Source organism: Dreissena polymorpha, chromosome 2 (genome assembly GCF_020536995.1).
Source record: "Dreissena polymorpha isolate Duluth1 chromosome 2, UMN_Dpol_1.0, whole genome shotgun sequence".
Classification (NCBI taxonomy): Eukaryota; Metazoa; Mollusca; class Bivalvia; order Myida; family Dreissenidae; genus Dreissena; species Dreissena polymorpha.
This window is the reverse complement of record NC_068356.1, coordinates 60435088-60449655: the sequence shown is the minus strand read 5'-3', so window position 1 is coordinate 60449655 and position 14568 is coordinate 60435088. Positions and strand designations below refer to the sequence as shown.

General features: G+C 37.7%; 1 protein-coding gene across 1 annotated transcript in view; it reads left to right on the top strand.

Moving 5' to 3' along the window:
* The window catches only part of LOC127867202 (intermembrane lipid transfer protein VPS13A-like), a 150758-nt gene that overhangs the window by 129916 nt on the left and 6274 nt on the right, over nt 1-14568 (top strand). The window contains exons 74-84 of the mRNA XM_052408246.1: nt 123-231; nt 994-1113; nt 2606-2736; nt 3475-3556; nt 4230-4343; nt 4641-4716; nt 5575-5738; nt 7293-7462; nt 9582-9696; nt 13219-13310; nt 14352-14553. Of these exons, the coding sequence (XP_052264206.1) occupies nt 123-231; nt 994-1113; nt 2606-2736; nt 3475-3556; nt 4230-4343; nt 4641-4716; nt 5575-5738; nt 7293-7462; nt 9582-9696; nt 13219-13310; nt 14352-14553 (1375 nt within the window). The remainder of the gene's footprint in view (nt 1-122; nt 232-993; nt 1114-2605; nt 2737-3474; nt 3557-4229; nt 4344-4640; nt 4717-5574; nt 5739-7292; nt 7463-9581; nt 9697-13218; nt 13311-14351; nt 14554-14568) is intronic.

The window sequence follows — 14568 nt, the reverse complement described above, 5'->3', positions numbered from 1 at the left end:
TATTTATTTCATTGAATCATGTTACTCTCTTATTGCAGTTTCTATTATAATTTTGTAACAAAGATGAAAAATCAAACAAATTCTGATCAAAGAGTAGTCTCTAATTGTTACACATGTTGCAGGTATTTTAAGGTGCTAGTTCAGGAGATGCAGGTAAAGGTAGACCAGGGCTTCCTCAATAATCTACTGGAGATGTTCTCAGCAGACCAGGACGTTACCAATGAGCAACAGGTTTGAGAAACATAGACTGCTCTGTGTTGAGTTTAGATAAATGACCTAGTATTATTTACAGGAAAACAGGGCTTACTGCATGTGCATTAAGTGTGGTCCCAAATCAGCCTGTGTAGTCTGTATAATTCTGCTAATCAAGAAGGACACCAAATTAGCAATTTTTTAATAGGATTTTTTTAGAAGAGACTTCCTTTTATTGAACATACATGATGCACACTTGCAGCTAATACCATATTAAAGGTATTATATTAAAATGACTTTAAAAAAAAATGCAAGAAATTATTATTAGTAATAAATAACTTCATTTTTCTGCTTACTATATTGTTGTGGCAGCAAACAATCCATGTATAGATGACTGTAACGTAGTAATGTCATGTTATGTATAAAACTATTTATCCAATGTTTGAATGATAAATGTCTTGTGAAGTACAGCTCCACTTTTTATGATAGTGGGAAAACAAGGCTAAATTCATGCGCATACATTGTTTCAGCAGATAAGCCTGTGCCATTGGAACAGGCTCATCCGGGGCAACACTCTCCGCCTCAGCTGCCTTTTCTTCAATAACAGACCAGCCTTAAACAAAAAATTACATGAAAGCAGAAAGTATTATCCTTGATTAGTCTGTGCACACTGCACAGTAGCCTGTGCACACTGCACAGTAGCCTGTGCACACTGCACATACTAATATGTGATGATACTTTATGCACATGCAAAAATCATGTTTTCCCTCAGCTTCTCTCATATGTCTCCTGCACTTTTAGAAACAGCTGTTGGATGAGGACATAGAGAAGACCCGACAGGACCTGATCACCACCATGGGTTTGTCCCTGGCCAGTGAGCAGAAAATGTTCTACGACCATCTACATTTATCTCCTATCAAGGTACGTTAACATCCCATAGGTACTGGCAATAAATTTGTGATTCCCCAAAATATATTATATATCAGAACAATTTCTCAATGGTTTCCAGCGTATATTAATATGTTAATTTTTTTTCCCGGCTTAGATTTGGATCTATACAATGGTTCCTATCTTATCTATTGAAAAACAATGGTTCCCATTTTACGGTCTATTTGTATACACTGATTTTCAACTAAGGTCTATATATATTGAATGGTTCTGAGGCAAGGTCTACATGTATATTATTACACTGGCTGTTTCTGTTCCTAGGTTTCCAGCTTAGGTCGATATCAATTCACTTGATCCCAGCTCTTTATAAATGCACTGATTCCCAGCTAAGGTCTACATCAATACAGTGGTTCCCAACCCTGTATAAATGCACTGGTTTCCAGCTTAGGTCTATATCAATACACTGGCTCGTAGCTTAGGTCTGTATCAATTCAATGGATCCCAGCTCTGTATAAAGGCATACATGCCATAATTTTTCAGACCAATTCCGGGACATTGAGTTAAATTGTCCGGGACTTTTGCCGATTTTCCGGGACATGTAATAAATGTAGCGATATTTATAGACATATGCATGTTTGGTACGATTTTTGTGTTTCGCATCGTTAATTGCAAAAGTTCGAAAGCCTATCCGAAATACACTTGATCTATTAACGTCAAATTAAACATTACTACTTTCGTTACTAGATACAAGCCACGTGTTTTCAGTGTAAGCGTTCTAAACATAGATGGTGACGTCACTGCGTTATTGTTATTAAGACCGGTGTGTAACGCGTAGTTGTTGATTCGCCTTTATTCATTTATAACATTTATATAATAAAAAATACAACAATACAGTACTGTTAGATCGTCAACTCAAATCAATTCAAAATACATACAACCAATCACAATAAAACAAATACAACAAAACAATTTTAAATTTTAATTTTTTACTCAGCTATGTTGAACTTCAGATATGTGAACAACTATCCTTTGCCCTTACGCAGCGGGAAATAATGACCTAGTAGATCAGAGTCAATTAACAACCACATTAAACAATGCCGCCTTTTCGGTTTTACCACGAACGTGAGACAATCGATATGATAACAGGACCCCTGTTAATTTATCGATTTTGACACGTAGCGTAATCTGCCTATTCGGGTAGGCATTGTCATGGAGACGCTGCAGATATACACAGATTAGAGGTGCAGTTAAGCCTAAGATAAGGTACATGTATATATGGATTTTGTAAATTCCGGGACATTTGACAGATTTCCGGGACAGCGGGACAAGTTCTTCATTTCCGGGACTTTCCCGGACAATCCGGGACGTATGGCATGTATGATAAAGGCACTGGTTACCAGATTAGGCCTTAATCAATACACTGGTTCCCAACTCTGTATAAATGCACCGGTTTCCAGCTTAGGTCTATATCTATTCACTGATTCCAATGTGCGGTCTATGTCTGTACACCGGTCCCCTGTTTCAGGTTCACCTCAGTTTCTCCCTACAAGGGGGAGGTGGTGATGGGAAGCCCACACAGATCAAGTCCAATGTGATCAACGTGTTCCTGCAGAGTGTCGGTGTCGTGCTCACAGACATACAGGACGTCGTCTTCAAGTGAGCAGCTTTTGTAATTCTTGAATCAAATGAGCCTCCTCTTGGAAATCGGGGTTTAATGCATTTGCATCAAGTTTCGTTCCAGATTAGCCTGTGCAGGCTGCAAAGGCTTATCAGGGATGACACTTTCTGCCTTATATGGTTTTTGCTAAGAAAGACTTTCTTCAAATGAAAAATACCACAAATGCGGAGAATGTCGTTCCTGATTAACCTGTGCAACTTGCACAGGCTGATCATGGATGATGATTAACGTGCCGTCTTTCCAGAGTATTTTGAAATGTATGATGTAGCTGAGAAACTCTGCTCAGCTATTGATTCAAATAACAGTGATTTTCTCAATATTCTATTGTTATTAATGTTGATGGGTTTTGTTATATTAAAAAGTATTATTTAAACGGATCATTCAATTGTTTCATTGTTAATGAGAATGCACACTTTATTTAAGAATGCATGTATACAATAATATCAGCCACAAGCCTTTGCAAGATACCAATCTTACCATTGATAGACACATACATGGTATTTTACTTAGCACCTTCAATGAAAGAAAATCACTAAAAAAACAAACACATACACACAACCATTTAAGAGATGTCAGGACAAACAACAATAAGACGTCATTTTAGAATAAATTGCATGTTTTACCTTTAATTAAGTGAGTGGACATATATTGTTATGTCATCAGAGCAAACTGCAGGATGATTAATCCATTTCTATATGAAAGATTGACTGTTTCAGACTTGGGTACTTCCAGCGTGAGCACATGTTCTACAACAACAAGCAGCTCACTGGAGAGATGACCGGCCACTATGCTGGGCAGGTAAGCATGGTCTGATGGGGTCGTCCCCTTTATTTACCAAGGCTGATCTAAACTACAATAGCATCTGTTTTATCTGTCTAGTAAGAATCATTACTTGATTTTTTAAATAAAATAAACAAAGAAAATATCTACCCATGTTTTATCCAAAGAATTATATTTCCTGAAAATAAAATGCTAATTAACCAGCCAAAAAAATTAAGTTTACTTTAGTTTATTGGGAGGCAGTCTTGGTGTGCTAGTATGCTGGAGCGTAACCTTGGTCAGCTGATCAATGAGTTACATGTATGGTATTGTGAATACTGCTATAGAGGAGGGCATGTATAGAGATTACATTATTATAAACCCACCCTCTTCTAAAGTTTTAGTTGAGGTTTATTGAATTCATTGTCTGGCAATTAGTCCATTTGTCTGGCAATTGGTCCATCAAAATTATAAATATTGTAAGTTTGTGGAGCAATCTACTTCTGCATTGCTCAAGCTTTTTATTTGAAACTTCAAAAATGTCATCACCATGAAGTGGAGGTGTGAATTTTATATTATCATCAATTTAATTCTTAGTTTGTCGTGTTGGACTAAGCCATGGGTATTGGTGCAATGCCAGTGACAAAGCCGTACATCCGTATTAGTGACAATTGCCACAAAGCTCTAGTGTTCTGTCTGATTTGATCTGCAGGCCATCAAGCAGATGTACGTGCTGGTGCTGGGTCTGGACGTGCTGGGAAACCCCTTCGGCCTGCTGAGAGGCATGGCAGAGGGTATGCAGGACCTCTTCTATGAACCATACCAGGTAGGTGGGGTATACTGTTTGCCCATCTTGGTCAGAATACTGAAGAATACCAAATTGTTTCTGTGGGAATATCTATTATTTCTTTATTCAAATGTGAAGTGTACAGACAATATGAACTTTTTATATTGAAACTTTGTATGAAGGATCATAACTTAAATGGTGTTGTATTAAATGTCATGAAAATAAACATACATATTGTGTTTCTCTCTACTGTTACCAAAAACAATATTCCGTAAACATGACCTGTCAAGGTCTCACCAATGGCTACCAGTTACCTGTACACATTCTTCATTTCAGGGTGCCATTCAAGGACCAGAGGAATTTGCTGAAGGCATGATGTTGGGAGTGAAGAGTCTGTTTGGACACGCCGTCGGTACGTCCTTTAAATGGATATAATAAATATTTTATTTAGGTATTCACATTCAAATTATATATATACTATCTCTCTCCTAGCAACAGATACATTTGAGAAAGTTTCTTGTTGTAGTTGTATTTTTTTTGACCTTGCGGTCAAGGATAACCCATGAAAGTGCAAGCACTTATTTCCAATGGGGTCCTTTGGTTTTTGCTGAAGAGACAGCAAGCAGAAGAGACAGTATTGAGATACAAGGAATCCGGGTGCGATACCCTAGCTCTTTGCGAATAGATCCCTTGGTTCTTTTACGTGCTCAGTGTATAGCACCGATACACGCGAGAATTACCTGGGTTGCATACCAGTACATCTCTAGTTGGGTGGGAAACACTTGAAGCATTTCTGAAATTTCCAGTGCCCCGGACAGGAATTGAACCAGGGACCTCTGGAATGGTAGACCAGTGTGTTACCACTAGACCACGGCACCAACTACATATGTCCTTGAAACTGGCACATGTCTAAAATATGTCCTTAAAACAGGCATGTAAATAAATATCTTAATAAGGGTTGTCCTTGAAATGGGGACATCCGATCTCCAAACATATGAGTACAAGAAATGTCCATGAAACAGGTTCTTTTAAAAAGTCTTGCTTTTAAACAGGCATGTAGAATAATATCTTAACTTGGTGTTTCCTTGAAAGGGGCACATTTAAAAAATATCTAAGTATGGCATTGAAACAGGCACATTATAAAACTATCCTAACTTAGAATGTCCTGAAACTAAAGACATGATGCTGGAGAGAAGCTTATTTTCTCTCCATTTGAGATTGAAGATTGATGGGATATATGTGCCATTGTTTGTATGTTTTCATGTTGTAGGAGGGGCAGCTGGGGCTGTGTCAAGGATCACAGGGACTCTGGGCAAGGGGATCGCAGCCCTCACATTGGACGATGAGTACCAGAAGAAGCGTAGAGAGGCTCTGAATAAGAGACCAGCCAATGTGGGCGAGGGATTTGCACGTGGTGGCAAGGGGCTTGTCATGGTAGGTGTTTTGATACAGTTTATGTGGTCGAGGGGTTCACATATGGTGGGAAAGGGCTTGTCATGGTAGGTATATCTATACAGTTAAGATCATTGTAAAAGACAAGTTTCAGAAAATTACTTCTGTCTACACAATTGTGCACAGTATTTTATGGCATGTATTTCGAATCCCATCACAACAAAGTTGTATGCGGGGGTCACATTTTGAAGTCAGGTTGTCTGTCTGGATGTCATGTTTTTTTGTCCAGGGCATATTTCTTATTATAAGAAGTTTTAATTTTAAATTGCTTATGTTGGAAGTTCATTTTGAGGAAAAGTGCTGTGCGTTAGAATTCTATATTTTGCTTCAATTTTTATGCCCCCCTTCGAAGAAGAGGGGGTATATTGCTTTGCACATGTCGGTCGGTCGGTCCACCAGGTGGTTTCCGGATGATAACTCAAGAACGCTTAGGCCTAGGATCATGAAACTTCATAGGTAGATAGATCATGACTCGTAGATCACCCCTATTGATTTTGAGGTCAATAGATCAAAGGTCAAGGTCATGGTGACCCCTTTAATAGTAAAATGGTTTCCGGATGATAACTCAAGAACGCATATGCCTAGGATCATGAAACTTCATAGGTAGATTGATCATGACTTGCAGATGACCCCTATTGATTTTGAGGTCACTAGGTCAAAGGTCAAGGTCACGGTGACCCGAAATAGTAAAATGGTTTCCGGATGATAACTCAAGAACGCATATGCCTAGGATCATGAAACTTCATGGGTAGATTGATCATGACTCGCAAATGACCCCTATTGATTTTGAGGTCACTAGGTCAAAGGTCAAGGTCACGGTGACCCGAAATAGTAAAATGGTTTCCGGATGATAACTCAAGAACACATATGCCTAGGATCATGAAACTTCAGGGGTAGAATGATCATGACTCGCAGATGACCCCTATTGATTTTGAGGTCACTAGGTCAAAGGTCAAGGTCACGGTGACCAGAAATAGTTAAATGGTTTCCGGATGATAACTCAAGAACGCTTACGCCTAGGATCATGAAACTTCATAGGTACATTGATCATGACTCGCAGATTACCCATCTTGATTTTCAGGTCAAAGGTCAAGGTCACATTGACCCAAAACAGAAAAATTGTTTCCAGATGATAACTCAAGAACGCTTTTGCCTAGGATCATGACACTTCATAGGTACATTGATCATGACTCGCAGATGACCCCTATTGATTTCCAGGTCAATAGGTCAAAGGTCAAGGTCACAGTGACAAAAAACGTATTCACGCAATGGCTGCCACTACAACGGACAGCCCATATGGGGGGCATGCATGTTTTACAAACAGCCCTTGTTTACCTTTGTTTTAAAACTAAACGTGCAATATTCTTGGATAAAATGGCATTTCTACTTTTGTATCCCAGCTTATTGTGCTTATACTTTCTAAATCAAGATAGCAAATCTCTGATTGGCCAACTAAAAGGTTGTTAAAAGGTGACCTTCTATTTGTATGGATAGTGGAGGATGTGAGTGTAATCAAATTGATGTATATTTTTCTAGGGCGTGTTTGATGGTGTCACAGGCATTGTCCGGAAGCCCATCGAGGGGGCAAAGAAGGAAGGGGTGGAGGGGTTCTTCAAGGGGGTCGGCAAGGGGCTGGTTGGCGTGGTAACAAGGCCCACTAGTGGGGTCATTGACTTTGCCAGCAGCTCATTTGAGGGCATTAAAAGGTTTGAACTTGATCTGTGTTTCATAAATTCACTTTAAAAAAAAACTTGAAATTTTCAGGGTTTTTAGCTCTACTGGCCGAAGGCCGAAGAGCTTATGTCATGGCGTGGTTTCCGTCGTACGTCCGTGCGTGTGTGCGTTAGACTTTTTCTTGTTTACGCGATAAAGTCCATAGTTTTCATCTGATTCTTTTCAAACTTGTTCATTGTCTTTATATTGATGAGGACTCGAATCCTATTGAAAATGGGATACATCAGCTTAAAAAATCCAGAATTATCTCCCCTTGAATTTGAGAAAATTGTGAAATAAGGCTTGTTTACGCAATAAAGTCCACAGTTTTCATCCAATTATTTCCAAACTTGCACAGTGTCTTTATCTGAAAGATGAGTCAAACCCTATTGAAAATGAGTAATATCGGAGATATAAGTCCAGAATTATCTCCCCTTGAATTTGAGAAAAAAATGAAAATTCAGTTTTTTTTATGTGATTAAGTCCATAATTTTCATCCAATTCTTGGCAAATTTGCACAGTGTCTTTGTATCAATGGAACTCAAACCCTTTTTATGCCCCCCTTCGAAGAAGAGGAGTTTATTGTTTTGCACATGTCGGTCCGTCCGTCCACCAGATGGTTTTTGGATGATAACTCAAGAACACTTAGGCCTAGGATCATGAAACTTCATAGGTACATTGATCATGACTGGCAGATGACTCCTATTGATTTTTAGGTCACTAGGTCAAATGTCAAGGTCACAGTGACTCGAAACAGTAATATGGTTTCCGGATGATAACTCAAGAATGCTTAAGCCTAGGATCATGAAACTTCATACGTACATTGATCATGACTGGCAGATGACCCCTATATATTTTCAGGTCACTAGGTCAAAGGTCAAGGTCACATTGACAAAAAACGTATTCACACAATATCTGCCACTACAACAGACATGGGGGGCATGCATGTTTTACAAATGGCCCTTGTTTAAAAAGAGCAATATCGAAGCAATAAGTCCAGAATGACTTCCCCTTGAATATGAGAAAAATTTGAAATCCCGCTTATTTACGCAATTAATTCCACAGTTTTCATCCAATTATTTCCAAATTTGCACAGTATCTTTATATCAATGAGGACTTGAACCCTATCGAATATGAGCAGTATCGGAGAAATAAGTACACAATAATCTCCCCTTGAATTTGAGAAAATTCTCCTTGTTTGCGCGATTAAGTACACAGTTTCCTTCTTATTCTTTCCAAACTTGCATAGTGTTTATAGCAGAAGAGCGATTCAGGCCCTCATGGGCCTCTTGTTTAAAGCATAAACTGCTATGGCTGCTGAAGTATTTTTTTTTACTTGTTGCTTCCAACCTCTTTGTCGTCAAAAGGTGCTACAAATTGAAAACTGTGTCTAATTTCCTTATGATTTCCACAATTGGGGAATTTCAGGTAATAATAGCACCAGTAAAGTGATTAAAAGGTGAGAATCTCATTTATAATTTTGTTCCCCTAAGCAATTTCTTTAAACTTATACATAGTAGGATAGAAGTTTCTTTGAAGATATTAAAATGTGAAAATTTGGTTGGAATTTATTTATTAAATTATAAAAAAATCCCTTTAATGAACACTTAAGTAATTTCCAAAGGAAGTCGGCAAGGGGCTGGTCAGCATGGTACCTAGGATTAGCAATAGGGGGGATGGTCTCATCGTCTCAGCCAGCAGCTTTATTGATGGGTTTAAAAGCTGAGAATTTAGGCTTGTTACTCCTAAATCCCCTGTATTAAAGGTTAATTGTTGGACATTACACTAGGAGATGGTTATAATGAGGCCTACCATTTCATTATGGCAATGACTTTGTAAGCAGCTTAGTTGAAAGGGATAAATAGGTGGGGTCTAAGTCAGTTTTCATCAATTTTAGACCATTATGAAGATTTTTTAAAAGTTGTGAGTCTTCATTAAATGGTACATCTATTTCAGAATAGTAGATAATTTTGTGGACTTATCTTCTCAATTCTATACAATCAAGTGGATAGTTCAAACGTTATGTATCTTCATGGAAGATGTATCCATCACAGAATAGCTGTCGATTGTTCAAAGGTTATCTATTTTCATGGAATGGTGTATCTATTACAGAATAGCCGATAACGTTGGGGAGATCTACAGACTACGAGCCCCAAGGAGATTTCATAAAGACGGAATTATCCGCCCCTATAACAGACAGGAAGCAGAAGGCTGCGCTGTGCTCATGGTAACGAACACTATATATTTAACGTATAATAACTAATTAGTTACAAAGAAGTGTTTGATGCCCATAATAACCTAAACTTGATATAATTACAAGACAAAATTGAATCCATTTAAGTCTGCAGACAACTGTCGTGGACTAAGTATTACCAGACTCTCATAGCATTTGAATTTCGACTTTTGGATGGATCTACCTAATTGTTAAAGAGTTGATATTGTTTTTACTTTGCATATGGTTTGCGTCATGGTAGAACAGTACATGTAAAACGCAAGAAGGGAATGATTTTATTATGCCCCCGGTAGGTTGGCATGTAGCATTTGAACTGTCCGTCAGTGTGTCAGTCTGTCCGTCCGTCCGAAAACTTTAATGGCCATAACTTTTTCAATATTGAACATAGCTACTTGATATTTGGCATACATGTGCATCTCATGGAGCTGCACATTTTGAGTGGTGAAAGGTCAAGGTCATCCTTTAAGGTCAAATGTCAAATATATGGCGTCTGTCCGTCTGTCCGAAAACTTTAACATTGGCCATAACTTTTTCAATATTCAAGATAGCAACTTGATATTTGGCATGCATGTGTATCTCATAGAGCTGAACATTTTGAGTGGTGAGAGGTGAAGGTCAAGGTCATCCTTCAAGGTCAAATGTCAAATATATGGCGTCTGTCCGTCCGTCCGAGAACTTTAACATTGGCCATAACTTTTTCCATATTGAAGATAGCAACTTGATATTTTGCATGCATGTGTATCATATGGTGCTGCACATTTTGAGTGGTGAAAGGTGAAGGTCAAGGTCATCCTTCAAGGTGAAAGGTCAAGGTCAAAGGTCAAATTTTGCAATATTGAAGATAGTTACTTGATATTTGGCAAGCATGTGTATCTCATGGAGCTGCACATTTTGCGCGGTGAAAGGTCAAGGTCATCCATAAAGGTCAAAAGTCAAATTTTGCAATATTGAAGATAGCAAATTGATATTTGGCATTCCTTTATATCTCATGAAGCTGCACATTTTAAATGGTGAAAGGTCAAGGTCATCCTACAAGGTCAAAGGTCAAATTTTGGAATATTGAAGATAGCAACTCGATATTTGGCATGCATGCGTATCTCATGGAGCTGCAAATTTTGAGTGGTAAAAGGTCAAGGTCATCCTTCAAGGTCAAAGGTCAAATTTTTCAATATTGAAGATATCAACTCGATTTTTGGCATGCATGCGTATCACATGGAGCTGCACATTTTGAGTGGTGAAAGATCAAGGTCATCCTTCAAGGTCAAAGGTCAAAATTTTGCAATATTGAAGATAGCAACTTGATATTTGGCATGCATGTGTATCTCATGGAGCTGCACATTTTGAGTGGTGAAAGGTCAAGGTCATTCTTCAAGGTCAAAGGTCAAATTTTTAAATATTAAAGATAGCAACTTGATATTTGGCATGCATGCGTCTCTCATGGCTCGCATATTTTGAGTGGTGAAAGGTCAAGGTCATCCTTCAAGGTCAAGGTCAAAGGTGCAAATTTTGCAATATTGAAGATAGCAATTCCATATTTGGGATGCATTTGTATCTCATGGAGCTGCACGTTTTGAGTTGTGAAAGGTCAAGGTCATCCTTCAATGTCAAAGGTAAAATATATGGCTTCAAAACGGCCCAGTAGGGGGCATTGTGTTTCAGGAACACAGCTCTTGTATTTACTATTCAAGTGTGATACTGGTTGCCATATGTATAAAACCCAAATACAATGGGTTAGTTAATAAGTGAGAAATAAGTTTTTAATGGTCATGGAAACATAAACTTGATATAATTGAGAGATAATTTTCCGATCAGTTAAAAATAATGTGTTTATGCGCATAGCAACTTAAACGTGATATCATGAACACATAGTATTTGGTAATTTGTTTTTTATTTATAACTGTTTATTGGCTATTTATTTATTTGTTTAGCTCTGGTTTGATTAAACCACGAATGCATCATACAAAATTACAAATAATAGATGACAAAAACTAATAAATAACATAAGTAAATACAAGATGTAACAAGAGCACCGCCTTGCGGGTGCAGACCGCTCATCTATTTTTCATTTTAAAGGTGAAGGGAACTATCTCAATACTTCAATCAAAAAAGATGTATGGGTGGGGTGGAGTGTATAGTGTGGGTGTGTGGTCATTTATTACATTATCTTACAAAAATAAGAAATAAAATGCAATAACAAAATAAAAAAAATTTTTTTTTGTGGGGGGGGGGGGGGATTCTTGGGTGAGATAGTTGCACAGTCTTTCAAAAATAAAAATATTTTTGTTTTTTAACCATGTTACAAAAAAAAAATGAGTGGGGGGTTGTGTGGGGTCGGGGGGGGGGGTATAGTGTGAGGGTGTGGTCATTTATAAGATGATCTTAAAAAAAATGAAAAATAAAAATTGTTTGTTTTTTTTTTTAGGTGGGGGGGGGGATTCGGGGGGGGGGGGGGGGGGGGTCATGGGGGATGGTTTGGGTTGAGTCTATTGTAATATGTCATGTAAGAGTTGTTTTGTCAAAGTTTTAATCAAATCTGATCATAAATAACGAAGTCATGGCAATTTGTGCATAATTTAATTATTTGACCTTGAGAGTCAAGGTCATTCAAAGGTCAAGGCAAAATTCAACTTGCCAGGTACAGTACCCTCATGATAGTATGAAAGTATTTGAAGTTTGAAAGCAATAGCCTTGATACTTTAGAAGTAAAGTGGATGTAAACACAAAATTTAACCATATATTCAAAGTTACTAAGTCAAAAAAGGGCCATAATTCCGTCAAAATGACAACCAGATTTATGCAACTTGTTCCGTACAGTCCCCTTATGATAGTTTGTGAGTGTTCCAAGTCTGAAAGCAATAGCTATGATACTTTTGGAGTAAAGCGGCCCAAAACACAAATCTTAACGAAATTGTAAATTTTCTAAGTATAAAGGGGCCATAATTCTGTCAAAATGCCAGTCAGAGTTACATAACTTTGCCTGCACAGTCCCCTTATGATAGTAAGTAAGTGTCGCAAGTATTAAAGCAATAGCTTTGATACTTTAGAAATAAAGTGGACCTAAACACAAAACTTTACCAAAATTTCAATTTTCTAAGTATAAAAAGGGCACATAATTCTTTCAAAATGCACGCCCGAGTTATCTAACTTTGCCTGCCCAGTCCCCTCGTGATAGTTAGTAAGTGTACCAAGTTTGAATGCAAAAGCTTTGATACTTTATGAGAAAAGTGGACCTAAACACAAAACTTAACCGGACGCCAACGCCAAGGTGATGACAATAGCTCATAATTTTTTTTCAAAAAATAGATGAGCTAAAAATGAAAAAAAACAACATAATGTCTGAAAGATGCAAGTCATTAGAAAAATTAAACAAAAAAGTGATACTATGAATACTATTATAATGTGTTTCTATGAATATTGGCAGCATGACATTTCAACTGAAACAAAGATAGATACTATGAACACAATGATGGTTTGTTCCTTTGATTATTGGAAGCATGCTATCTCTTTGGTTGTCAGGAGACAGAGAAGGGCCGTTACCTCATTGAAGACTACGTGGCCCATGTTGTGGTAACCAAGGACAACAAGAATGTCTTCCTGGTCACCAACAAGTAGGGGGCAGTGTTATTCCTCTTAATATTTTTTACCAAGAATAACATTATTTTTTTAACAGAATTACCTTAATAATAACATTTATATTTTCACCACAATTTGTTAATGTTTTCATCACATTTAAATTAATGCTTTCACCACATTTCTAACAAATTTGTTTTGATCATAATCTTATTTGATTTTTTTACTAATAAGCTCAAAATGTACGTGGTTTTGAAGACACTTAAGTCTGTTTCCTGCAAAGAACCAAAACTTTGTGTATTTGGAAAGAACCTTAATTAAGGTTCATACCCAGTACCTCCCAGTTTTAAGACAGCTATCATAGCCATATCATTTGTGACCTCAATTATTAGGATTGGTGATTGGGGCATTTAATTGGTCTGGCTTTTTTTGTTTTGCCTCACTTTGGAAGGGTTTGCTGGGGTCAAGGCCTATGAACAAATATTTGGTATTTTGTTGCATTTTTTTCCAAGAGTAGTAAAGTTTTGAGACAAAAGTGTAATGTAAGAACACCCGTATCCTTTCAACATATGTCTAGTTGTCATTTGGATTCTGCCTGTTACTCAGGGTTGTGATTTAGATCATTTCTGTGGGGAGGAAAATTCTGTTTACTGATTTCGGACAAACAACATGTGAATACTGGGTTGACAAACCTCTTAGAAGAGATATGCACAAAAATACATCTAGTGGAACTTTACAAATCATCACCCCTATATTATAACAAATTATCGAACTCTCAGAAATGACCCATGTAACAATGGGATTCGCTGCAATAAACGGAGCTGACCAAAAAATCACACAATGTTACTGTATGTTTCTCGTATGTCAGACAACTGTTCACTCAATTGATACTTAACTTTTACAAATTCAATATTGACCTGTTTCTTAAATTTACTCCAGTTCCACTGTTCTCTAATCTTTTAAATTTACCACATACCAGGTTCACTTATTACCTATTTTAAGTGCAATCCAGGTTCATTTATTTACTTACAATGACCACACTCAAGATTGGCATATAACATAACTGTACCACATTGCAGGCGCCTATTGTTTGCTAGTCGTGGGGAGATATTCGGCTCCTGGAACTGTGAGTTCACATACATCTGGGCAGAGCTCAAGGAAAAACCCAAGGTCACAACCAAGGGCATAGAGGTCACGTTGAAGGAGAAGGAGAAGCGGGGGCTGTTCGGGTCCTCCATCTCAAAAAAGGAGATTCATGTAGCTGACCTTAAACTTGCTGAGGTAAGTATTGGTGCA